The 24,192-nt window shown below is 43.7% G+C and overlaps 2 protein-coding genes across 3 annotated transcripts in view; one reads left to right on the forward strand and one right to left on the reverse strand.

The window, feature by feature from the left end:
- The first annotated feature begins 455 nt into the window (after positions 1-455).
- The window catches only part of psmd1 (proteasome 26S subunit, non-ATPase 1), a 49,313-nt gene continuing 25,576 nt past the window's right edge, over positions 456-24,192 (forward strand). The window contains exons 1-17 of one of the 2 annotated variants that reach the window (XM_031575070.2): positions 456-642; positions 1,601-1,644; positions 1,754-1,827; positions 1,943-2,112; positions 2,208-2,416; positions 2,665-2,808; positions 3,065-3,291; positions 3,515-3,572; positions 3,786-3,842; positions 4,077-4,205; positions 5,238-5,326; positions 5,438-5,516; positions 5,610-5,783; positions 8,559-8,670; positions 9,501-9,697; positions 10,256-10,351; positions 11,374-11,438. In XM_031575070.2, the coding sequence (XP_031430930.1) occupies positions 627-642; positions 1,601-1,644; positions 1,754-1,827; positions 1,943-2,112; positions 2,208-2,416; positions 2,665-2,808; positions 3,065-3,291; positions 3,515-3,572; positions 3,786-3,842; positions 4,077-4,205; positions 5,238-5,326; positions 5,438-5,516; positions 5,610-5,783; positions 8,559-8,670; positions 9,501-9,697; positions 10,256-10,351; positions 11,374-11,438 (1,940 nt within the window). In that variant the 5' untranslated portion in view covers positions 456-626. The remainder of the gene's footprint in view (positions 643-1,600; positions 1,645-1,753; positions 1,828-1,942; positions 2,113-2,207; positions 2,417-2,664; positions 2,809-3,064; positions 3,292-3,514; positions 3,573-3,785; positions 3,843-4,076; positions 4,206-5,237; positions 5,327-5,437; positions 5,517-5,609; positions 5,784-8,558; positions 8,671-9,500; positions 9,698-10,255; positions 10,352-11,373; positions 11,439-24,192) is intronic. The other variant, XM_031575071.2, reaches the window with a different exon arrangement.
- htr2b (5-hydroxytryptamine (serotonin) receptor 2B, G protein-coupled) lies at positions 13,185-22,891 on the reverse strand. Its single transcript, XM_031575095.2, has 4 exons — positions 22,194-22,891; positions 20,545-21,289; positions 16,502-16,702; positions 13,185-15,160 (listed from the first exon to the last, which is right to left on the reverse strand). The coding sequence occupies exons 2-4, from the start codon at positions 20,849-20,851 to the stop codon at positions 14,244-14,246; spliced, it is 1,425 nt and encodes a 474-aa protein (XP_031430955.1). The 5' UTR covers positions 20,852-21,289; positions 22,194-22,891; the 3' UTR covers positions 13,185-14,243.

Consider the following 24,192-nt stretch of genomic DNA (forward strand, 5'->3'; position numbering starts at 1 on the left):
GTCTTCTGACCTAAATCAACGCATAAACGAACTTTGCCTTAATGGCCTCAGAAAATATCTATTCCAACATTTCGAGCCATAAGGCTCTTCGACAGAACCTCATAATGTCACTGGCAAATAAAGAATTTAACGAGGTATTTGGTGTGCAGATTTATCAATTGTTCAACACCCATCCGAGTGGACATTGTAATGTACGTGGATTTGCTCTCACTATCCGAAAGGAATGTTGACCACAAGGGAGCAGCTTATAGCATGAATAGAAGATCAAGGTGTCAAAATTATGCCACATGGTTAAAACATAATATTTAATTTTATATACAAATTATTCCCGGAACATTATGGAATTAGAAGCTATAGAACATTTTTAAATTAAACTGAAAGTCAAACTCAAATAAACATCGTTATTCTAGTCAGGCACGTTTTGGCCAGACAACTGAGATGGAAAGGGTCCTAGGAAAAAGAAAGCTCATTGTGAGAGACAAGTTGCTGTTTGGCAGCGAACGCTAACCCCATCTTTCGTTAAACGGGGTGTATTGTAATTGAAATATATTTTAGAGTCGTTGGTTGTTGACAGATACATCCAGTTTAGTAAGTGGAAATTTGGCAGGTGAATAAGGAGCACAAATATGATCACCTCTGCCGGTAAGTAAAAATCAGTTTTAGGTCAGAAATGCAGTTGATATAGCTGAGTCACATAGCCAGACATCAAAACTGGCTATGCTAGCTTTGATAGCTAGCACAGACAACTAACTGGAGCATTTAAATGATACATGAATTTGTTATGTGGTAGCGAAGTTCGTAAAAGTAGTTCTTCAGGTTGTAACGAATGTGAATATTCAGTCAATCGTCCCCCGCGTGTAGTTATCACTTCATCAGGCAAGCAAACTGTCTGCTTGGTAGCTAGCTAGCATAGTTAGCTAGATTAGCAAAAGCTATCTTTTGCCATAAAGAGCGAAGGTAGCTAGCCAGTGATAACTGACTTCCTACCGGTAGCTAACGTTAATGTTAGTTGACTGTTATCAACTACTACCATCAGCGTGCGGGTTAGTCAAAAAGGATCTAAATGATTATTACACGTTATGCAATGGTTGTTCAAATGTTTAAAGAAAGGAGGGATTTTGCCTTGTAACGTTGCTCATGTGCCAAAGCAACTAGCTAGGTCCTAGCTAGAGCATGATCTGTTGGGGCTTTGGCTATGTAACGTTAGATAGCTAACGCTACAGGCATTTTAAAGTTGTTTTTATGATCGGCTAGCTTCCTATCCACCTGGGAATCAGTTGACAGGTTAAATAACAAGTCCATTTTAGCTTTTTACGGTTAGACAGGTCAGCTACTTGCACTGTAGTAGACTAACGTGCTAGGATGAAGTTATAAGTTGCTCTATGCAAGTCATTGTAGCAACTTTGCTACATAGTTTACCTCTTGATAAACGTAATGATTACGCGCCTGATTTTTAGCATATTTGATCAGAACCCTTAATCACGTCTAGGCAATTATTACTTTAATTTTGCAAGCCGGTGAACGTCAAGAGTGTATTAGGGCTGTTGTCACTGTTTAGAGCTGCTTAGATCAGTAATTTGAGTCATGTTTTTCTTCAAAGCTGGAATCATATCCCTCCTGGATGAGGATGAGCCGAAGCTCAAGGTAAACAAGTGCGGCCTTAAACATTACACAATCTTCAGTTAGATGAACTGTGGCAGACTATTTGTTGAAGTAACGTGCAAAAATCTATATAATATAATTATGTCCACAGGAATTTGCTCTTCACAAACTGAATGCCATCGTCAACGATTTCTGGGCTGAGATCTCCGAATCGGTTGATAAGATGTAAGCGTTGACTGACTGACTGATTGATTGATATCTCTGTTGCTTGTTTGTTTTTCTTCAATTTAACCATTATTTTTTGTGGCAAATTCTGGTAACGCATCTTTCTCCTGTACAGCGAGGTTTTGTATGAAGATGAGACATTCCGGAGTAGGGAGTTTGCAGCTCTCGTTGCCTCCAAAGTTTTTTACCATCTTGGAGCATTTGAAGAGTCTCTGAACTACGCCCTTGGTGCCGGTGACCTTTTCAATGTAACTGATGACTCTGAATATGTGGAGACCATCATTGGTGAGCATTACAGGTGTTGCTTGAACCACTTTGTTGGACCAAACCTGCTCCATATTATTCTTGACTTTTTTTTTATTTTTAAATGTTGTCTTCAGCTAAATGCATTGACCACTACACCAAATTGCGTGTGGAGAACGCTGAGCTGCCAGAGGATGAGGAGAAGAAGACCATTGATCCCCGCCTGGAGGGAATCGTAAATAAAATGTTCCAGCGGTGCCTGGATGACCACAAGTACAAGCAGGCCATTGGCATCGCTCTGGAGACACGTCGCTTGGACATTTTCGAGAAAACCATCTTGGAATCGGTCTGTAGTTGAGAACATTAACGTTTTACTTAATCTTGTCTCTTAAATTGTTAACTAACTGAAATTTTCTCTCACTATTGCCTGCTTGTAATGTTGGTAAACCTGAGACCGTCAGGGAACCCTTTGAATGCTGTTGGTGGTTGCATAGACCTGCATATGATGTGTTTTGAAAATATTTTGATGCCATTAGTGCCTTAATGCTTTTTGTGATCAGAATGTTAATCTTCTTTCTCCCATGTCTTGCTTAGACTGATGTTGGAGGGCTCCTGGCCTACAGTCTGAAGATCTGCATGTCACTGATGCAGAATAAGAAATTCCGGAATGAGGTCCTTAGAGTTCTTGTGAAGCTCTACATGAACCTGGAGAAGCCTGACTTTATCAATGTCTGCCAGGTAACCACAGAAAGAATATTTTGTGTGGTGGTTCCAAGTGGTTCACTGAGAGCAATGAGGGAAAAGGCCATTTAGTTTGTCAGCGTTCATTCAGCTGTGTGCTTGAGGGTTTGCTTTTTTGTTTTGGACCAGACATATTTTATTTGCATTGTGCAACATTTTTCCTTTCCTAGATCCACTGTGTTTTTATACATGTGTGCGATGCCTGATCCCTTCCACCTTTGTGTAATGTGTTCTCTTTTTTTTTTTAAACCAGTGCCTGATTTTCCTGGATGACCCACAAGCAGTGAGTGACATCCTGGAGAAGCTGGTGAAGGAGGACAATCTGCTCATGGCCTACCAGATCTGCTTTGACCTGTACGAGAGCGCCAGCCAACAGTTCCTCTCGTCTGTCATCCAGAACCTACGCACCGTCGGCACGCCAATCCCAGCTGTGCCCGGCTCCACCAACACAGGCACTGTGCCCACACAAGACAAAGACAGGTGAGACTGGAGGAGCTGAGAACCTCAATGTGGGGAAACATGCAAGCATTTTAAAGAGAATTTGAGATGTATAGATTAGAACCATCACCATATTGAACCAGGATTATCATTAACCTCATGCAAAAGCAGAGAAATTATTAAACTTACTCGGATGTTTTTGGTCAAGCCGTTCAGCTTCTTGGAGGAGTGTATTTATCTTGCTTGTTTATTGCAAATTTTGTAGTGATGCCATGGAGACTGATGACAAAGTTGGAAGCTCACCGGCAGGAAAGGCTGACTTGGTAAGAAAAGCATTTCTGTTGCCTGATGGATTCATGAACAGGTATTTACTTAATAGACGTTTACTCAATGAAAAGTCAGGTTAAAAGCAACAGTTTGCCGAAATCTACCACTTTTTAAAGGATGTTTTTGTAGGCAAGTAGTTTTGGTATCCTCTTCAAATACATTTTGATGGAATGTGGTCAGATAAACAGATAAACATTCGTTCCCACTAGCCAACCAGGCTATGCACTCTGTTGTTCCGTGGGCCGGGTCGGAAACCCTGCAAAAATGTAAGGAAAGCTTTCATAGCAAGATGTTACCAAATGTATTGCCAAAAGACACCAATTGCTTACTAGCAAGCTTTTATCAGCGCTGCTGCTGTTGGTGCTTGCAAGGTTTTTGCGTGCCTTTTTAGGTAGTTAGTTTGCAGTTTTTAGATCAAAACCCCTTACTGCTGCTTTAAGAGAAATATGTAGAATTTCATTTTGGATGTTGTCACAAATTGCTTTTTTATTTTTGAGCAGAAAGATGAGCCAAAAGACCAGAACTCCAAAATGATCAAGATACTGAGTGGAGAAATGGCTATCGAATTGCATCTCCAGTTCCTCATCCGAAACAACAACACAGACTTGATGATTCTGAAAAACACAAAGGTAAGAAAGTTGAATGCAGGGGTGCAAAATTGTCCACCTTTCGACAAAATGTGCCATTTTTACCTCAAAATAGGACATCCATGTGAACTACAAAAAAAGTGTGTGTGTGTGGGGGGGGGGGTTCTAGTCTCATCCAAGTCGTCTATGAGTTGGCATAACACCTCTCCCTGTACCCAGAGGTGGACTGGTAATCTGACACACCGGGCATTTTCCTTCCTGGTGGTCCAACGCACCCTGGAGCAGATATGATTTAATTTATGACTTGGAATGAAACAAAATTGGCCCATTACTGGCCCCTAAAGCAGAGGCAGCGGCCCACTGGTTGGTTTTCTACCGACATTGAGCTGGCCCAATCACATCGCTTACTTGTGCTTCTACTTGAGTATGAAACTTGTTTACTCCGCGGCCACCTCTAATCACTAAGGACACAGGCAAGAGCGAGTGAGTCACCTTTTTCACCCCGGATGAGTTTGCACCCCTGTGAATGGGTCAGATGATTTTGTTCCTTTTTTTTTTTTTTCTTCGCCAAAGGGGTGCTCTTGAAAGTGGCACCTGAGAGGAATCACCTCCTTAAACTTGGAGGACTAGAACCGTATTAAATCCAATTCAGTTGCAGTGATATTTGATACTCTGAATCTAGGCTGCATAATGGTTTGTTTGAATTTGACCTGACCTCTTGGGCACTATAGGAGTACGAGTGGACAATGCATCTGTTTGGATAATGTAAAGACTTTACAGAGTAGAATTTGACTTCCAGGATACACAATTATTTATTCAACATTACCTCACAAATTCAGTTATTTCTTTCTTTCCTCTAGGAATTTCTGGCAAGCTTGATCTTTTTTTCAATCATTTAAATGACTTCTCACGTATCCTAGTTTTATTCAATCTCCCTGGACTGGTACATTAAACTCAGGCCATAACCTGCCCTGTAAATGCACATGCTGCCATAGTATTGTTTGATGCCCTGGATAGAACTATGATGCCCCCTGGACTGACTTGTGCTCTGTGTTTGTTTTGTGTGGCCGTCAGGATGCTGTTCGAAATTCAGTCTGTCACACGGCAACGGTCATAGCCAACTCCTTTATGCATACGGGAACCACAAGTGACCAGTTCTTAAGGTATGGACCTTTTTGAATTTGGGCTTAGGAAAGTAACATCACCAAGAGTAAGGTTACATTTTGTGCGCAGAAAGAGACCGGATATTTAACAGTTCTCGTTTGTTTGGACAGAGAGAATTTGGAGTGGCTCGCGAGAGCAACCAACTGGGCCAAATTCACAGCCACAGCCAGCCTTGGTGTTATCCACAAGGTAAACTTTTACCTTTTCTTCAAAGTTTTCCTAATTGCAGTGATGAGCGAGTGTTTGAAAATGTTAAATTGCATCATCTCCATTCCTGCACAGGGCCATGAAAAAGAAGCGTTGCAGTTGATGGCCACATACCTGCCCAAGGACACCTCGCCTGGCTCAGCCTATCAGGAAGGAGGTGGCTTGTATGCCCTGGGTCTCATCCATGCTAACCACGGAGGGGACATCATTGACTATCTCCTCAGTCAGCTCAAGAACGCCAGCAACGATGTAAGTGTCACAAAGCCACTATGCATATATGACGCAGCTCCGCTATAGACCTAATCAGAATGTTTGTAAACAAAGGTTGCCAAGGTACTTCCGGGTGGCTAACTGTCATCCTGTCAACAGTTGTTAGTATAGTAGCATAGCATAGTAGTTTATAGTTGTTCTGCCTCTAGGCATTTCATTTGAATTGTCGAATTTGTAAAAATTTCAGTTTAATCCAGACTTTGATTTTGACGTTGTAATTTTGAGCCGTGCAGGAAGTAGGCGGGTAAAATTGTTCAGAATAATGTAGAAACGGCAGGCTGACGGTCATTACACCGGAGAGATTCCTTATTACAGGTTGATTCCCCAGCAGAGGCATCGCTGTATCTTGTTATAACTAAGTTCATTTCATTGTTTAAAAACGTAGTTATAATGCTAAAAAAGGCAATGTTAAAACGTGGAAGCTATTAGGAAATGTTAACAGTTAGCTTAACATGTGCTTTCTTTACTTCATGGAACTAGGTGACTTGGCTAATTGCAACATTTAGCTTTTTGTGTTCTAGTTTACTCTTTCACCCTTTGATCACTTGAATTTATTGTCGTGGATTCAGTACAATTTGAAGAATAAATCTGCAAACAAGAATACAAGACATTCTTCATCTTTATGAATATAAGAGAGTTTAGCTCGCTGTCTAGTTGAAGTTATCACACCTCAACGAGGACAGTACAATAGTAGTTAATTTACGAATCGATTAACGTCATGCCGAAGACGTGTTGTGTTTGGGGTTGTAATACCAGATGTACCAAGGAATGTAAAGAATTAGGTTTAGGCTTTTTTTTCGTTTTCCCACGGTAAAATCTAAATCGACCCAACAGAAAATCTGGATACAGAGACTAAGACAGGTGGATAACGCTAGCACAGATCCAGCCTTAGTACGTTTACCGGGCGGTCTCGTTGCATCTAACGGTACCAAACTGTGGACAGGCTGGCAACCAACCACTCAGGACCGGATTTGCGGAAGACATTTTCTCACAGGTCATTTATAAAACGTTTTTGTTGGGTTGCTGTTGGGTAGCATAATGGTAGCATAACGTTGGGTAGCATATCGTGCAAGCTTGCTAGCGTGAGAATGCTAGTCCCGTTGTTGTAAATAAACAAACCACACACAGTGGCGTGATCTGGCTTGGCTATGATACGGTTACTTAATCTTTTTTTATAATGCAGGTCGGCCAAACCCTGCTGATCACACTGATTTTGCCCAATCACAACACCTGGGACCTGAGTTAGCTAACTCCAGTCCAACCACATCTGCTAAGAGAGCACAAACCCTCAAAACTGCTCATCTACAATACAATGACAAAGTTTTCAATACTGTCAATAAGATAGATAGATATGTACTTTATTAATATCTGTATGGAAACATTCTTGTGTCCAGACAGATAGCTGGAAAGCTACAAACAGTCCTGAAAATTGTTCATCGTTAAGTTGGATATTGTAGCGATCTCAGTCACTACGAGTTTGATACAATAAACCATTACAATATGACCGTTACTCGCTAACAAATATCAACAGCAACGACATCGGGAACGTCTCTTTTTTCAGTTCACAAGATCATACTCATAAAACGTGTTGTTATCATATTCACAATTATGAATAAACGTGTTTGTAGCCTGGTTAAATTACATGGAAAATCCTGTTGGTTTGTTAAGGTTTACTATGGGCAGGGGCGACGTTAGCCACCCGGAAGTAAGTTATCTGTTGTTGTGACGTCACGTTGAATTGTCGTATAGGCAAAAGGCATTGCGCACACAGTGCGCTTGACACACATTTCGTCATCAGCACAGTCTGTGCGACTTGTGCATGTTGACTAAAGCACTGGCTCTGGGTCAAGAGAAACACAATCTATTTAGGCTATTTATTCCTTGAGCAGTGTCACGACAGCCTGGCTCAAGGCAGCCCTGACATGAAATGGGTTGACCGTAGCGATTAGATAAAACGTTTTATTTACATAAGTATAAACAATCAGTATAATGTGTTAAAAGGAAAGTGTCGTGCAATGTGTCTAGGGGTAATCAAGTAAACAAACAATAGTGTAAAACGCGACGAGGAGGGAGGAAGTATCCAGTATGGAGTTGGTTAGTCGGACGTCTTTCCCCAGGCTCTCACCACTGGAACAATCCGCAGACTACGACGGCAACGCAGAAGTCAAGAGCAGAGAGAGGCCATCCATGGCAAACCCCAACCTCTTATAGGCCAGCCCATTACCTGCTAGGCACTCAGCACCCTGCAGGATAAACAGACAAGCCACAGACGTAGCACAAAAGGGGCGGAGCCCCAGGCCTGATCAGTACGGTCGTAACAAGAGCATTTGCACTTGCGGTACAGATGCACATTTTGATTAGGATGTTTGCTCCCTGGGAATAAAACTGATAAAATGAGAGTTTTGTTTATTTCATGCTTCAGCAAGTCATGGCTGGTGAGATCAGAAATGTTTGGATGACACTGCAGTTTTGGGGTATGACAGTGGTGGACATGAGTTTGAGTACGGGGAACTCCTGGAGCCCCTTGGGTTGATTGTCGAGAAAAGGATGTTGCACAAACTGCCCAGCATAATTGTCGACATACTCATCATTTTTCTACCTCAGTGTCTGTTTGTGTGTGTGGTAATGTATGTAATTTGCTGCCTCAATGTCGCAGTTTCCCTTTGGGGATAAATAAAGTAATTTATCTATTGGAAACTTCAGACAGGATTCCATTTTAACCTATTGGTTTATCTGTTGTTGTTTTGTTCACAGATTGTGCGCCATGGTGGGGCCCTGGGCCTTGGCTTAGCTGCCCTTGGCACTGCCCGACAGGATGTCTATGACTTGCTGAAGTCAAACCTGTATCAGGATGATGCGGTTACAGGTAGGATAATGGTATCAATGCTGCTGCTATAACCCACAGGGCAACCACCTTACTACGAATCACTGAAGAGCAGACTGCCGTAGAACCATGAATAGTCGTGGGTGGATAGAACGCTGAGTCTCATTAATCCTGAGTAGTTCCCCCCCCCCCCCCCCCTCGTTATCATCTCAAGTCGGATGTCATAAAATGTCTATTGGCGGCTCTGTATATAAACACCAACTAGCTGATGTTTAGAGAAGCATCTTCCTGAGGAGAGACTTGTAGTTAATTTGCTAACATAGTTAATCACTTCCACATGCCCGTCTCTGATGGCGTGCAGTGACTGATTCCTCAGTGATGGCCAGGGTTTATGTCCCCGCTGCCTACCAGTGCCCAGTAAAGACCAGCGTTTATCATGTGTCTGTCTGATCATGAACAGAGAACCGTGTCTGGAGATGGTGCCTGAAGGACACTGACCAGTAATTAGTGACTCAGCTTGTCCTCTTGTGTCTGCTCTGCTCTGCCGTGTCCCGAGAGGGGAGACAGTTGTCATAGCAAAGCCCCAACAATGCTGCACATCCTCACTCCTCACTTTGTATGCATTTGTTTCTCTCTCTCTCTCTCTTTCTTTCTTTCTTTCTTTCTTTCTTTCTTTCTCTCTCTCTCCCCATCTTTATCTTGCTGTCTCTCTCTCTTTCTCTGTATTTGTGTGTCTGTGAGTGTCTTTCCTCTTCACGTGTCCCTTTTATCTGTGTGTGTGTGTGTGTGTGTGTGTGTGTGTGTGTGTGTGTGTGTGTGTGTGTGTGTGCGCGTTGGTGCTCATCAACTGTTTCACCTTTGTGTCTGTACAGGAGAGGCTGCCGGTCTGGCTCTGGGCTTAGTGATGCTGGGCTCCAAGTCAGCCCAGGCCATCGAGGACATGGTGGGCTACGCCCAGGAGACCCAGCATGAGAAGATCCTTCGTGGGCTGGCCGTGGGCATTGCCATGGTCATGTACGGCAGGATGGAGGAGGCCGACGCGCTCATCGAAAGCCTCTGCAGGGACAAGGTACTGCAGGCCTAGCTGTTGACCAGGATTGGATGGTGCCCTGCTGTGCATCAGAACCACACATACCCCCAGCTTTTATGGTTTAGCCTGCTCTGTGGTACCACTATTTAGCCTTTTCTTTAAATTTCTCTGAGTAGGTCTGTTCACGTGCCTCATTTGTAGCCATTCTTTGTTAGGCATGGTCTTGGCTCTGTTTTCTTGACCTGTAGTTTACCTGTAATTTTATGATGCTGTAGATTCTGTTGGAGTACTGTATCCAGACCGGTGTATGGCAGACTCCTAAATCTGAAATATGGATGGCTTTAAGGGGCCATCCTCGCATGCAGACACAGACACATACAACGCTGAATTATTTGTTTGGCTGAACATCTCCTGTGCTGTTCTTTATGTAGGCAGGATGAATACACACACACACACACACACACACACACACACACACACACACACACACACACACAGAGAGAGAGAGAGCAGGCTAGGTGTGACTGGGTGTATAGGGCGTCCACACTTTGTGCAGACAGTGGCTTGACGATCTGTTTTGTGTCTCTGTGGCTCCAGGACCCCATCTTGCGTCGCTCAGGAATGTACACAGTGGCCATGGCCTACTGCGGCTCCGGGAACAACAAGGCCATCCGACGCCTGCTCCATGTGGCGGTAAGTCCCTGCTGTCCCACCTCCTTACTGTAGTCTGTGTCAGCCACTTGAGAGACTTGTAAGGCTTAACAGATATGGATAACAAACATCGCTATATTACCCATCACATGGCCAAATCTGAGCCATCTCTTGGGCTGTCTAATTTTAGTGCATTGAAGTAATTGCTCTTAGCTATCTTGATTTGGATTGATTGGTTATTACTAAGCATATCTTTCTTCAAGTTAAAAATGGTTTGCAAATAGATCACAGTTCAATCATACCCAATCTCCTATTGAATGTAGTCTACCGTAATTTCCGGACTATAAGCCGCTACTTTTTTCCCATGCTCTGAACCTCGCGGCTTAAACAATGACGCGGCTAATTTATGGATTATGATAACTGTGACTGTATACGGTTGCTTTGTGTTTACGGTGGCTTTGTGGAGCTAGGGTGCTAGCATGGATGCAGCCGCATGGATGCTTAGCTCCACGCGATTTCTCAGTATCTCTCAATAACTTAACTAATGTCAAAATAACCACAGTCTACCGGCGTAGACAGAACACAACTCAAAACACTTTAGAAAATAAAAGTTTACTACAATACAAATCCAGTCTTTTCAAGTTCTTTAGCTCAATGGTTTCAAACTAGCGTGCGTCTTCTATCTCTCTGTCTTCAATCTAACGTTCTAGCTTCTGATTGACTCTTGCAACTGTGCTCTCTTAAAGCAACAGTGCACTTATCGTAACTGGCATAACTAATAATATGCATCACTATTGTATTACTTTTGATATTCATTTTAGCCTGTGTAAAGTTAATTTCTTTCAATGTACCAGTAGGCACCTGCGGCTTATAGACATGTGCGGCTTATTTATGTTAAAAATAATTATTTTTGAAAAATTCAGTGGGTGAGGCTTATATTCAGGTGCGCTCAATAGTCCGGAAATTACGGTAGTTAGTTCTGACTGAATGAATGAATGGTTTACAGCATCCTTATGAGAAATGTGTTCCTTATACTATTTCTTTGACTGTTTCGCGTCCCCCAGGTCAGTGATGTGAATGATGATGTGAGGAGAGCAGCGGTGGAGTCCATTGGGTTCATCTTGTTTAGGTAAGCCTCTTTCGACCTCCCTGACTCCTTCTCGTGCACTCCTTCCTGTGGCCACTAGGTGTCATGTTTCGCGAGGCATCTTTCAATCTCATGCTGTGTGAAGTCTTTGCAAGTTTGTCTGAAAGTCTACGTGTGTACACAAAGAAGACATTCCTTCCATTCTTGGGGAATATTTTCCAAATGTGTTTATGAGGATCTTAGCACCTTTTTCCAAAAGACTGTTTCATTTCTATTCCACCGCTGTCTACAAACACCCCTTCATGTTGACAATATCCAAAACAAACATCCATTATTTGCAATGGATTTGGACATTAACTTGCCTCTACTGGTGCTGATGGCTAGTATTGCTGTGGCTGTTGTTGACATGCTATTTATAAACAGAGCGTGTTCTTTTAGATGGACTCTGTGCTTTCTCATCTGCCATGTGGAAGTTTATGTGCCAGATGTGTTGTTCTTTTGCCCTCGACAGTTTAAACCTCATAGCGTTGACCCAGCCCTCTGTGTTGAGTTAGTGATTGACCGGTGAATGGCCTCAATGGACCATGAGGGAGACTGGAAGAGATCTCTGTTTGTTTTCAATAGTCACAAAAGGAGTTGGGTTTAATTAAGTTTTTATCTGCATTAAGTGAATGACCCTTGTTTTAATTGTGCATCTATATTGGAGATATGTTTCACCGGGGTAAATGTAGGCTATTTCGGTTCTCATTAGTCGAAACACTGGTGATAAATGATTTCCTAATTGGTATTGTTTATGTTAGCGAGCGGAAATGGCTTCACACACACGAACTGAACATTTTTATTTTGATGTTGCTTGGAAATGCCCACAGCTTCTGTGTTTTTATGGATGACCACTTCAAAAAAAAAAATAGCCTAAATGCAAAAGTCAACATTTCATGAGAATGACTAAAATCTCTGTTTTGTTTTGACTGGGATGCCTTAAACTGCTGTCTTCGTCTTTCTAATGATGTGTTAAGTACATGGAACTGAAGAGCAGTGGCAAAGGTTGTTGTGACTCATTTACGAAGCAGCGTAATATGTCCTTCTCGCTCGTTTTTTTTCTCTCTCTTGCCCTATTAATTTTATCCGTTCACAAAGTCCCATCTTTCTCCTCCTGACGTGAAATTTACCCATCAGGCAGCTCTGCTCAGTGTAACGGTGCTTGGGGCCAAGCGGAGGAACTGGGTGGACTATTTTAAGCCCAAAAAAGGCTATGCGATATTCCCGTGATCAATTGGCTGTAAGATAAAGCTTGTGTAAATCCTTCCTGTGTTTAGAGAGCCTCCTGATCTGCCACAATTCAGAGGTGTTCTCCAGTCTCACTCGCCTCGCTTGCAGACAGATAAAGACCGTGCCCACTCCGAGCCTCAGGGGGGTGGCTACATGTCATGTGTTAAGGCTCCAAAGGGAGGACATGTTTCAGTGGTTTCTATCTCCCAAATGACCAATCTACTCCACTATAGCTTTACCGGTCTTCATTAACATTCATGTGGCCAAGATGGGATCTCTTAAATGTGCTCACAGTAGGAATGTATTGATTGAGGCATATGGTATTGCAGTTCGTCGACCCCTGAATGTTCTCTGTCACTTGTATCAGACACTGTAGGGACAGTACAATTCAGCTCTGTTTTTTACAACGCCTGTGAAGTGTGTGTGTGTGTGTGTGTGTGTGTGTGTGTGTGTGTGTGTGTGTCTTTCTGATTGATTCTCCTAGGGATGCAGGCATGAAAGGTGATTCATCACAGAAAGAGTGGTTGAGATTTTATTACTAGCCACACTTTTTTTTGTATCTGTCTTTGTAATAGACCTATGTTGTAGCCTAATAGGGTAGGGAGTGAAGGGTAGCAATGCTAGTATAACCCCAAAGACAGTGTCATTTGCTATCATTTTTCAATTACATTTTATGGAATACAAAAATTGGATACTTAATTAAGGGGAGATTTACCTTCCGATTTCTGGGTACAAGACTGAGTCACTTGTGTTACGATGGTCTACATGGACTTTGTAAGTCTTATGGTTATGGAATATTCAGATGCTGGCAGGCTTCTGCAGTGAAGTGTAGTGTCTCTCACTGTTGCATCCATGGCAGGTCATTATAAAAACCTTAAATAAACAGTCATTAATAATAGATACATCTGTGTTATGGCACACCCAGCTTTGCATATTTTTCAAGGTTCTCTCTGAATGCTGAAATGTTTCTGTCTGTAACCTTTATTTTATTTGGCAAGGACGCCAAAGTCTGCCCACAGACATATTTGTCTCACTTAGCATCTACAATCATTGGTTGGCTATTTTTCTCCGAACAGACACTTTTCTTTTTTCATTAAAGGCAAAGTATAAATCTTTTGCTTATTGGCACAAAAGAAAGCATACTCTTTCAGCTCTTCAGTAAAACCAGGTGACATTCATAAACAGTAATTCATGTGTACATAGGAGGCTCAAAATATAATCCATGCTGTGTAAAAGATTATTTTTTTCATGCCTGTCTCCTGATTGTCAAAATACTACATCTCCCTTACGTCCTTAGAGCAAACATGTTGGATCAGATGTTACAGGATGAACAGAAGAGTGTCCACACTTACTTTAATTCCACTGACTGCTATCTACTGGCATCCATTACACCTCCACTGTGTTGATCCTGATGCAGCCCCTACAGCTCATTAGGCTTTATATCATCGGATCAATGCTTCCACCTAATAGTAGCACTTTTTAGTGTCTGCCAGACCACATTGTTAAAAAAAAAACCACAACATTTACCGATTATCCCTTGTTGTGTCTAGTGACATCCTTGGCGATCAGTTCAAAATGTCACACGTAACTAACGTTTTCATCCGGCTTACAGTCCTCGTTCTCCGTGAGCAGCAAAGTGTCCAGCAACACGCTGGTGGAGGACTGGATGGGTGCCGACCTCCTTCGCAGAGGGCTCTGATAGTTCACCGGGCTGATGCCGTTCTTCATGCCGTGCTTCATGAAGAGCTTTGAGTTCTCGGCCACGGAGGAGCGGAAGGAGATGCGAGTCAGGGTCTTGCGTTGCGCCCTGGGAGGCCTGGGGCCGCCGCTGTAGTTACAGGTGATGTAGCGGGCGAACGCATCGCGAAAGGTCTTGTTGAAGAGCGTGTAAACCAGCGGGTTGACGCCAGACGAAACATAGCCAATCCACTCGAAGATGCCCATGAGCCGACCCACCACCGTTATGTCACAGCTCTTGCAGAGTACCGCTGTCACATTTGTGATGAAGAATGGACACCACATGACCACAAACAGCAGAAAGACTATACCTAGCACCTTTGAGGCCCGCTGCTCATTGCTGATGTTCTGCATGGACCTTTTACCCATAGTTGACATTCTACGCATAGGGATGTCCTGCCCCGTCAAGGGGTTGGGGGGACTGCCAGTTCGGTCTCTCTTGTCTAGAGTGCCTATTTTTTCCTTCAGCGAAGGGTTGAGTTGTTCTCGCTGGCTCACGGTGGAGATGGTGGGCCTGAAGTAGCGTTGTGACACCCGTGACCTGAGCAAGGTGGCCTTTTTGCGCAGAGCCTGGATGGTCAGGAGGTATATGACCATCATTACGGTGAGCGGGATGAAGAAAGCTGCCAGCGAGCCGAACATGATGAAGTCTTTGAAACTGTCCTGTTTGAGCAGACATGTGTGGTTTTGGTTGAAGGTGATGTTGTTTGCTGGATGAAAGTTTCTCAGGCCCTTAATGGGAATCGGAATGGCAATTCCTGTAGAGGGAAGAAGAGAGGTAGTCATATAATGAAGCTCTAAGCAATTTTTTTTTTAAGTTTAAGTTTGTATATCTTTGGCTCAGAGATTTGAGTTTTGCCAGAAACTAATGGCAGAACGGCAAATAGTACACAGATGAAGTTCAAATAGGTCCTCTCTTTCTATGTCAGATATTCAAAGGTGTTTTTGAAAGACCAAAGGGAAATGGTGGAACAGTAGCTCCCAGACTCCCCCTGATTTACTAGCTCTCAAGTCAGCACAGGATCCATTAGTCATTTACAGACCAAGAGACTTTTTCAATTCCCATTGCTCTGAGTAGCGATCATTACTTTTAATATACTGTCGTCTACTATTTGGCTCGGCAAAACCAAAAAGAGCAGGGACACGTTGTGCCGAAGCGGTCTGTGTCTCAGGGCAGTGGGCCTGCCTTTGGAGGTGTGTAGTCTGCATTCGCCAGGACATCTAAGCCAAGGCGTTGCACCACTGCTGACACCAAACAGCTCAGCCAAGGGGAATTGTCTGGACTAGATGTTAACGAGGATGGCTTGCGAGGTGTTTAATTTCGTTTTTCCTCTCTAAAAGCCACTGTGTAACCGAGACGAGAATCATTAAAAGGAAATCATTGCGCTTATGTAAACATGGGTTCACTGGTCAGTCAGCTGCAGTCCAGTTTTGAAGACAAGGGGATGTTGAAGAATGCTTCATGTAGACAGTTTTGGTGAGAAATAATGGGATGGCTCATTAATCAGAACGGAGTAAACAAACACTGGACAGATTTGATATGCGTCATGAACTCCAGCAAATGATGCCTAGAAGTATTGGTTTACATGTATTCGTATCTGGAATAAATTGATACTGGTCTGAGATTATTTATGTACTCTCAACTCTTTGAGGCCTCCCAAGTATGACTGTTGAATGTCTCCCTGTTTACGGTCCCTGAGCTGTGAGGGAACATGGCAAACATTCCCAGGCTGTTCCCAGCTTTCCCTCCGCAGCGTCTCCTGCTGCACAGCCCCAGGGCACTGGCTCCTGTTCCATTGGTGTGGCATGTGTCCTGTTGCTTCTTTAAATGTCAAGTTTTAATGCGTTACGCATGGTTTCGCAAATGTGTTCGTATAAAACGGTAGCCCGTGTGCCTGAACTTTTTTAAAGATTCAGGGGTTATAAAGAAGGCTTTTGAGGGTAAATGTCCTAGCCGTTACCAAACACGACGCCCCGAGGAGAAGTTGCGTCGTAAACAGGTCATAGACGGGGGCTGAGCGCAGACGTTACTCAGTTCTACAGACATTAGTCACCTGAAGAGGCCATTACCCCCTTTCTTCCCATCACAACATGCTTACCGATCGATATGAACCACACAAGTGCAATCTTTGCCATGGCATTGGAGCGGGACTTGTACTGGCTGTGCTGGATGGGCTTCTTGATGGCTATGTACCGGTCCAGGGAGATGGCGCAGAGGTGCATGATGGAGGCGGTGGAGAACAGCACGTCCAGAAAGAGCCAAATGGGGCACAGGAACTCAGGAAGTGGCCAGTCCGAGTCTGAAGCAAAGAAGAGAGACATTTATATAATCAAATGTTAATTCATCTGGTGTGAAGGCAACTGAGAAATTGGGGATTAGTTGATCTACAAGCTGAGCTTGTCTTGGAAGGACTTGAATTGTTAATGTGAAACATTACTGTCCTATCACAAAACGTATTCTACTATGATGCATTTTGGGACCGTTAAACAAAGTTTTATTTTATGTTTTAAGTTCACTACATTGTCTAGTTAAGGAGTTGACCCAGATGTGTAGTTGAGCGTCTGATGTTGGACGGCAAAACAAAAATGTTATTTGCTGCTGTTTTTCCAGGTTTTTGAAGGTGTTGAAAAGCACAGAAATGAGCAGTACAGTCATCCGTACCACAGTGTTGAAAGGATTAGAGATGTCTCTGAATATTTCTAGGGTGCTTATTTTGGTCATTTGCCATCGTTTGCCCTCTTCACTGAGAATTGGAGCAGCTCATGCCATTAGCTGATGGAGATTATCTTGAATAGTGAAAGATTGAAATAGTTCTGATTTGATGTTTAGGTATCCACAAGGATCGTTACGGCAACTCTGATTGGGATTTGTTATTGTAGCAAGTAAAAGATTATGTCTTGGTTTAAATATAGTGTTTGTGGGGTTCAATCCCATGAAATATCATAGATATGAATGTTTGCTTAGACCATAGTAACATTGCCCACAGAGGTTTGTATTTAATAGGGCTATATAACCTAACTAGGTTGGTTTAACATTTAAACCAGTAAGTAATTACATTTGTCTGTCCTGGTTGAAATCCTACTCTGATGCTAGAGAAGCTTTGGAGCGTTCAGCTTTTACCTGTGTAGGGTATGAGAGTTTCCTATAGATGTTTAATCCCAGAGGAACAAATACTCAACACCTTCAAAGTTTCTTTAGTCATCTTTGTGTGCTTGAAACAAATTAGCCTTTTTTGATTAATAATAATAATAATCATAATAATAATTATGATTATTATTATTATTATTGTTGGGCCATGGTAGAGATCCTTTGGTTTGTAAGAATTCAGATAGTAGAAGATCTGAGGTATCAGTCTGCAAACGGCATGTTTTATGGGCGCTTGCACTTGGGTTATTTATTTGTTTTAAATATTTATTAAAATTTCTCTGGCAAGCAGTTTGGTGGGTTTGGCAAAGCTTTATTTATGCATGATTACAGTAATACAGTGCAAACTAAGTGACGCTCAAATTACATTCTTGTAAAAATGACAGTAGTTCTGTTGTTGTTTCCATTGTTGTTGTAGCTATTCTAGATCCTAGCCGAGCTGAGATGTTCCTTGACCTGAGTCACAGTGAGAGTCTCTTGACTGTATATGGGAATTATGTAGTCAGACTTGGAATATTTATAAGCGCGTTGTCATCCGGAGCAAATTTAATTACTTTCCCAGGTTCCTTTATAGGCATGCTGTTTTGTTTTGACATGTGACTAGAGGCTTCAATTTCTCTAATGGGGTTCTTCAAGTGCTCACAATAGTTTCATCTCTCATCTCCTTTTGTTTATCTTGTGATTTTGAATTTAAGCCCGTTTAACTCCAGCAAATGAAGTGATCTGTCGTTGTGTCTTCTGCCTGTGAAAGTGCAGACTGCTTGAACATATGCATATGTGAGAGTGCTGTTCTGGAGCTCTGTCTGCCTCTCACAAGAGCACTCTCAGTGCCAAAACGGCTAGTCTCGTTTCTGTCTCTGACACCTCTCTGCTTTTTCACAATCCCTAGTTTTTCCCTGAAATAAAGAATTGGAAAGGATGTTTGCTGCCAAGGCGGAAATACTAGCGTAAATATTTCTCGCCACTTAAAAGATAAACACCCATGTGGTCTGCGTCTGTAAGCCAGCTCCCCGGTTTCCACCCACCGCCTGTTCTCCTCTATGGAAAACATAGACTTAAGAGGGGGGCCAGGCTTCGAAAACATTGTCTAGTTTTGCACTGTAATCGGGGATCCATTTTGTCTTGATGGCAGCACCATTGAAAATCGCTCAAGGTGTTTAACATCAAACCTCTGCTCACCTGTGCCACAGATGTGAAGCTGCTCCCCACTTGACCCCCAGCTTTACATCAGGCCTAGAAGTAGTATTCCAGATATTACCGTCATGAAGTTTAATTGAACAAGATTTATTTTGTGTGCTGCCGGAGAGCAATAGTTTAAATGTAGAGCTAGGTGACCTTATAACAGAGTCCAATTTACTATGGTTGTTTTGCTAATGGACTGGCAAACTTGACTCAGTGAACACACTGTGTAAGCCACATACTTGCGATATGTATTGTTACGAACACGGTTTTAATTTCACGACCGCATTGTTTAGCATGCAGTGTGCTCGTTGACTTCGCTTGCGGGTGACTGACTGTTCTTTACCCTCCGACTTGACACTAGTGTACTTATCTTCGTCGACTGCTGAAGTGATTTAAAGCACACGCTACCCCTGTCTTGCTGTAAGCTTCTCCAGTTGCAGATGTTTGCGTGCACCCACCCCACAAACCGCACTTGTAGTAGTCTCTCAACCTGCACACACTTTTGCCTGGTGACCCGCGTGAAGCACTTTAGTTTTGTTTGCGTCTGTTTAGGCTCCTTTGACCATCCCCCACCCCCCCACGGTCCCTTCTGTCTAAGATCTCAGTACAGTGTACAGTGACCTACAGTCCCCCCCCCCACCACCACCCCATCCTGAAGCCATTCTGAGGGCCTCTCGTGTGCTCAGCTAGTTTTCATGTAGCCCCTTTTCATCCCAGCGTAGCACGAACATCTTTGTGAGTTCAGACGTCGATGTCTTGCCAGATAAGGACATATGCCTTATATTTGTTGTTTCTGCCGTCTCCCTTCCTTCTTTCAACAGCGGCTGGCTTTAAAGTGAGATGGATTGATTTGTGGCTTTGCTGCCACCCTCCCCCCTCTCTCAGCGTTTCCCTACCCTGCGTGTCCACTTGAGTAGCAGCACATGGTTGCTATGCCGATAGAGCACTTGGTTTTGGATAAGTCTGCCCATCTATCTGATTCCCTCCCGTGCCTGATCGAGGTGAAGCACATGGTGTGCCACTGAAGCCTGACTACTCTATCTGATGAGGAGTAATGGACCTGGACAAAGGCACAGCAGTGGCATCGGCAGAGATGCTTTTTGTTGAACCACAGCTGCCTGCCCTGCACACATGGCTTTGCTTTTTGTAACGTTTCGGAGGCAGTGTTTTAGAGTCTTCAGTCTGATCTGATCTCCGTCTCACTGTAAGAATGCGTGAGCTCCTCGGCTGGATGGAGCGATTGTTTATGTGAGGATTTAAGTTGTGGATGGGTCTGCAAGTTGTGGATTCGGTGAACCAGTTTAATCACACTCCTGGTTAGGAAGTAGTTTATTTATTTTTTTTGTCTAGCGATATTTTATTTATTTATTCTTTGGTTAGCATTGCTGTTTGAATTTTTTTTTTAAACCCATGGTGGTTTGGTTTATTATTTATAAAATATTTTCTTTCCTAAATTCTATAATCTTCATTTATTTTAGACACAGACAGGGCATATCTAAATGTTGGCAATGTAATTATTTGAGGGCCTTGTGAGCCCGTCAGCTAAAAGGCAGTCCACTAGACAAAGAATCTCAGTGCAACTAGCGTGTTGGAATTGATATCACAGCTTTGCTCACAAACACAACAGCACCAACAGCCCCAGCAAATGGCAATGATGGCACCTTTCAAGAACAATAGAGCAGGGATTGCCTGAAGGAAAAAGCAACAGTGTAGCTAGCAGCAGGCGGAGTGAGGCCACTCAGAGCTGGATGATTACTAATTCTGATGGCAGACAGCTGTCACCCAAAGAGTGATGAGATGTTGGGAGTCACTTACTGAAGAGCACGCTCATCAGGGCCATCGGCATCACCAGGAGGCCCACCAGCAGGTCTGCCACAGCGAGCGACATCAGGAAGTAATTAGTGGCGTTCTGCAGCTTCCTCTCCAATGACACGGCTATGATGACCAGGATGTTGCCCCCGATGGTGGGGATAATGACCAGCAGGATGAGCAGCGAGGCCCAGCGGAGAGGGAGAGTCTCCTCACCTTCAACGCTCTCCTCCAGGGCGGCAGCAGAGTCCACGGGGTCCGAGGTGTTGGGCTGCAGCAGCAGCAGCAGGGACACCTGATCTCTCTGGGACATGGTGCAGGGGAAAGGGCTCGGGCTGGCTGGTCGGGGTGTGAGTGGAAGAGGAAGAGGAGGCGCTCTGCTCTGGAGGTCTCCGCGGGCTTGGCCAGCATGTTCACAGGGCTCCTCACAATAGGGAGGGGGTGGGGGCCGGGCACAGGAGAGAGGTGTGTGGTGGCAGCAACAGCTCACAAGTGAACCCCCCCCTTCCCATCAGCTGTATAACGTCACCCCCGTTTGGGGAAGAAAGCAAAAATACAATGCCCTCCCCAAGAAAACGATTGCTTTTGCCTGTGCACTTGTCCTGCTAATTTAAATTGTTGCAGTAATCCATTAGTCCCGTCTTGTGTCTTCAGAATTAGGATGGTTGTTAGCCGGTAAGTTCTGCGTCATGCTGTTTGGTGAGGCGCAGGCCCCATCCGTTTTGCATTAAGCCAGGAATTAGCGGTTCTCCTGAGGGGTGTAGAGAGGAATATAAACATGATTATTTTTTCTGTTGTCGCTATGGTTGTTACCTTCCCTTCTCCCACATGTAACGACACATTTTCCTCAACTGCCATGTCTATAAGGAGGAGTGACATTTATTGTAACAAACGATATCAGACTTTCCTGTTTGCTCATTAGTATGAGTTCCAGACCATAGAGAAGCAATTAACCAAGGAAGTGACCATGAGCTGTTATCAGCGCTGGCTGAGGGTTGTGTGCTGTAAAAAAATTTTTTTATGGTGGATTTGCATTAACCTGGCATATGAAATGATGTAATGGTAAGTGTGCTCTCCTAAAAGTTAGCATAGTTTTTCATGAAGTAATTACCTTCGGAGTTAAGCCTTTGGTTGTATTATTATGAAATCCAAGCTCAAGTTATTGGATTTCAAAATATGTAGGTATTTGAAAATGTATATCCTTTCCTCAAATTGATTGACTCATAATTGTCTCTCTTTTTTTTGTTTGTTTATTTATTTTAATTAATTAACTTTCAATGGCAGAAGTTCAATTTCACAAATATGTTTTAACTCTTAAGATTGTCAAGACGTGGAGATTGTCGTGTATCTAATAGAATGATTTGCTCTGAAGCAGTTTAGCCTATAAAAGTATATAACTGAGACATTGAAAGATTTATTTTCAGTGGCATCCCTAAATGCGAACTTGTCTGCAGATTAAAGTAATTTGATTTAAAGCCGAAATTAATCTAGCTGTCATTCTTTGCTTTTGTCGGCAGTTGATTTGTTAGTTTCTTCAACCCCATTAAATTGTCCAAGCTGTTCTAAATTACTCTGAAGGTGTTGGTCTTTTGACCCCCTTCTCAATCTAATTTTAGGCTGCTTGAATAGCAATTTATTATTTAGTTTGTTCTTACCTGCTATCATATCCAGTCCTTTCACCCTTCCAGCCTGTTGTTCCATGTGTCGGATATGTTCATGGCCATGGTTCTACGGCGATGCGTGTGGAAGGTCTTCATGTGTCAGACATTTATACGTGCCGACCCACTATCCATTAGTTCGATGTCCGTTCCCCTTGCTTGAGATTATTGAAAGGATCTTAATTCTGTGTCCCCTGTTAAGTTTCTCGCAAAAAAAATAGACAGGAGGGGAAAAAAAAAAAAGAAAAAAAAATATCTCCGTAGTCGTCTGGCTGTGAGGTGTAAAACATAAAATCCCAAATATATCTCTTCACACTTCACTGTTTTCCTTGCTGAAGAATTTCCTTTGTCCCGGCAAACTGGAAGAATCCCCAGTCCCGCTCCGCATCACCTAGCGTGATCACAGGTTTCAAACTTTCAGGCGCTCTCTCTCTCTCTCTCTCCTCGTCTCCCCGTCTCCCTCATGTTCCTCTCATATTCTCTCTCTCTCTCGTGCTCACTGGCTCTTTGCTCACGCTTGGCCCTCATTCGCTCCCGGCTTGACTCGTCGCTGGCGCACTGGTGCTGTGTCTTCCTCCCTCTCTCCCTCCCTCCCCCTTGTGCTGGTGAGCTGCAGTGAGAGTCCGGCCGGAGGAAAACAGATGAATGTGTCTGTGCTGGATGTGTGCCAGTGGTTCTGGGAGGTAATTTCCTCCACAGCACAGCGACCCTTACTGTTTATGTTTGTCTCTCTGGAGTCTAGGGGCTGTTCTCTGCATGGGGGCGGGGGTGGGAGATGGACGCTGCTGTCCCACGGGGGAAGGTTGAGGAGAATCTCGGTGCTCGGCTCAATAGCTACACTCTGCGAACTTTGGGACATTTACTTCAGTCTGCCACCACCCTTTAAGGCACTTCAGCAAGGTTCATCCAAAATGAAATAATCTGTCTTGGTTTCTCAGGATTGCAAATATTTATGCTGCAAGAAATACTAATGAAAGTTTGAAATGACACATCATTGGATGTGCAGGGAGCCAGATGCCGTTTGGACCATAACTCATTTGGGGTGTTCTCAGGCAACACCCATTTTTGCATAATATCGGCAGGGATCGCTTCCTCCTCTGTCTGGATTTTGAGTCGTCAAAACAACATGATGTGTTCCCTATGGTTTGTTTGGTAGTTGGTGGTCCCTAATGATCCTTAAAGCTAAACAGAGCTCCCCTGAAAGAACTTCAGACGACCCCCCCCCCCCCCCCCTCCTTAAAGGTAGCCCAGGACCGGCAGCTAGTCTTATATGACCTCTCCTCTATGAAAGGAGCTCTCGCACCAAAGACTCTTAAGCGCATGCTTAATTCAGCACAGGTGTCCACCCCTTCTGTCTCCCAACACTGGGAGTATGGGCCCTCAGCAGCAGGATGGTCTGGTCTGTCCATCAAAATCCAGAGAACGCAGCATCCTTCACGCTCCTACAGCTGCTCGACATAGAAGGCACCAGCATTTTCTCTTCGCTCACGACATCTTTTTTAAATGAACCTGCAACCACCCACCCACCCACCCTCCCACTGTAGTCCCCGCTGTGCCAAGAGTGAAGGATTGCCTTTTAATTATCCCGAGACTAAAAGGTTGCTGGCCGGCTCTGTGTGCTCGTGGGTCTCAGATGTGAGTGTTTGCTAGCAGCCCCCCCCCCCATGTGTGTTGGCACAGTATGTTCTGTCTGTGTTAAGGCCACGACACATCTGTTCTCCACCCCTCTGCTCTGCGCTGCACCCAGCCTCCTGCCTGCTACTTCAAAACATCGGTTCAAATACATTCAAATTCGGGTCAAGCGCTGACTCAGTTTTTCCAGCTGAACTGACTAATATTTTGCAACCCCACTCGTGCTGAGCTGAAGCCGAGCAGCACTCTGCTGGATCCTCACAGCTTACCCCAAGGTCCATGAATGCCCCTAATGTCTGTTGGCAGTTAAATTGGTGTGTAGAACTGGGTGTCTGCATAATATTTCCAACATTTAGTCGATCTT

This window comes from Clupea harengus, chromosome 10 (assembly GCF_900700415.2).
Source record: "Clupea harengus chromosome 10, Ch_v2.0.2, whole genome shotgun sequence".
Classification (NCBI taxonomy): domain Eukaryota; kingdom Metazoa; phylum Chordata; class Actinopteri; order Clupeiformes; family Clupeidae; genus Clupea; species Clupea harengus.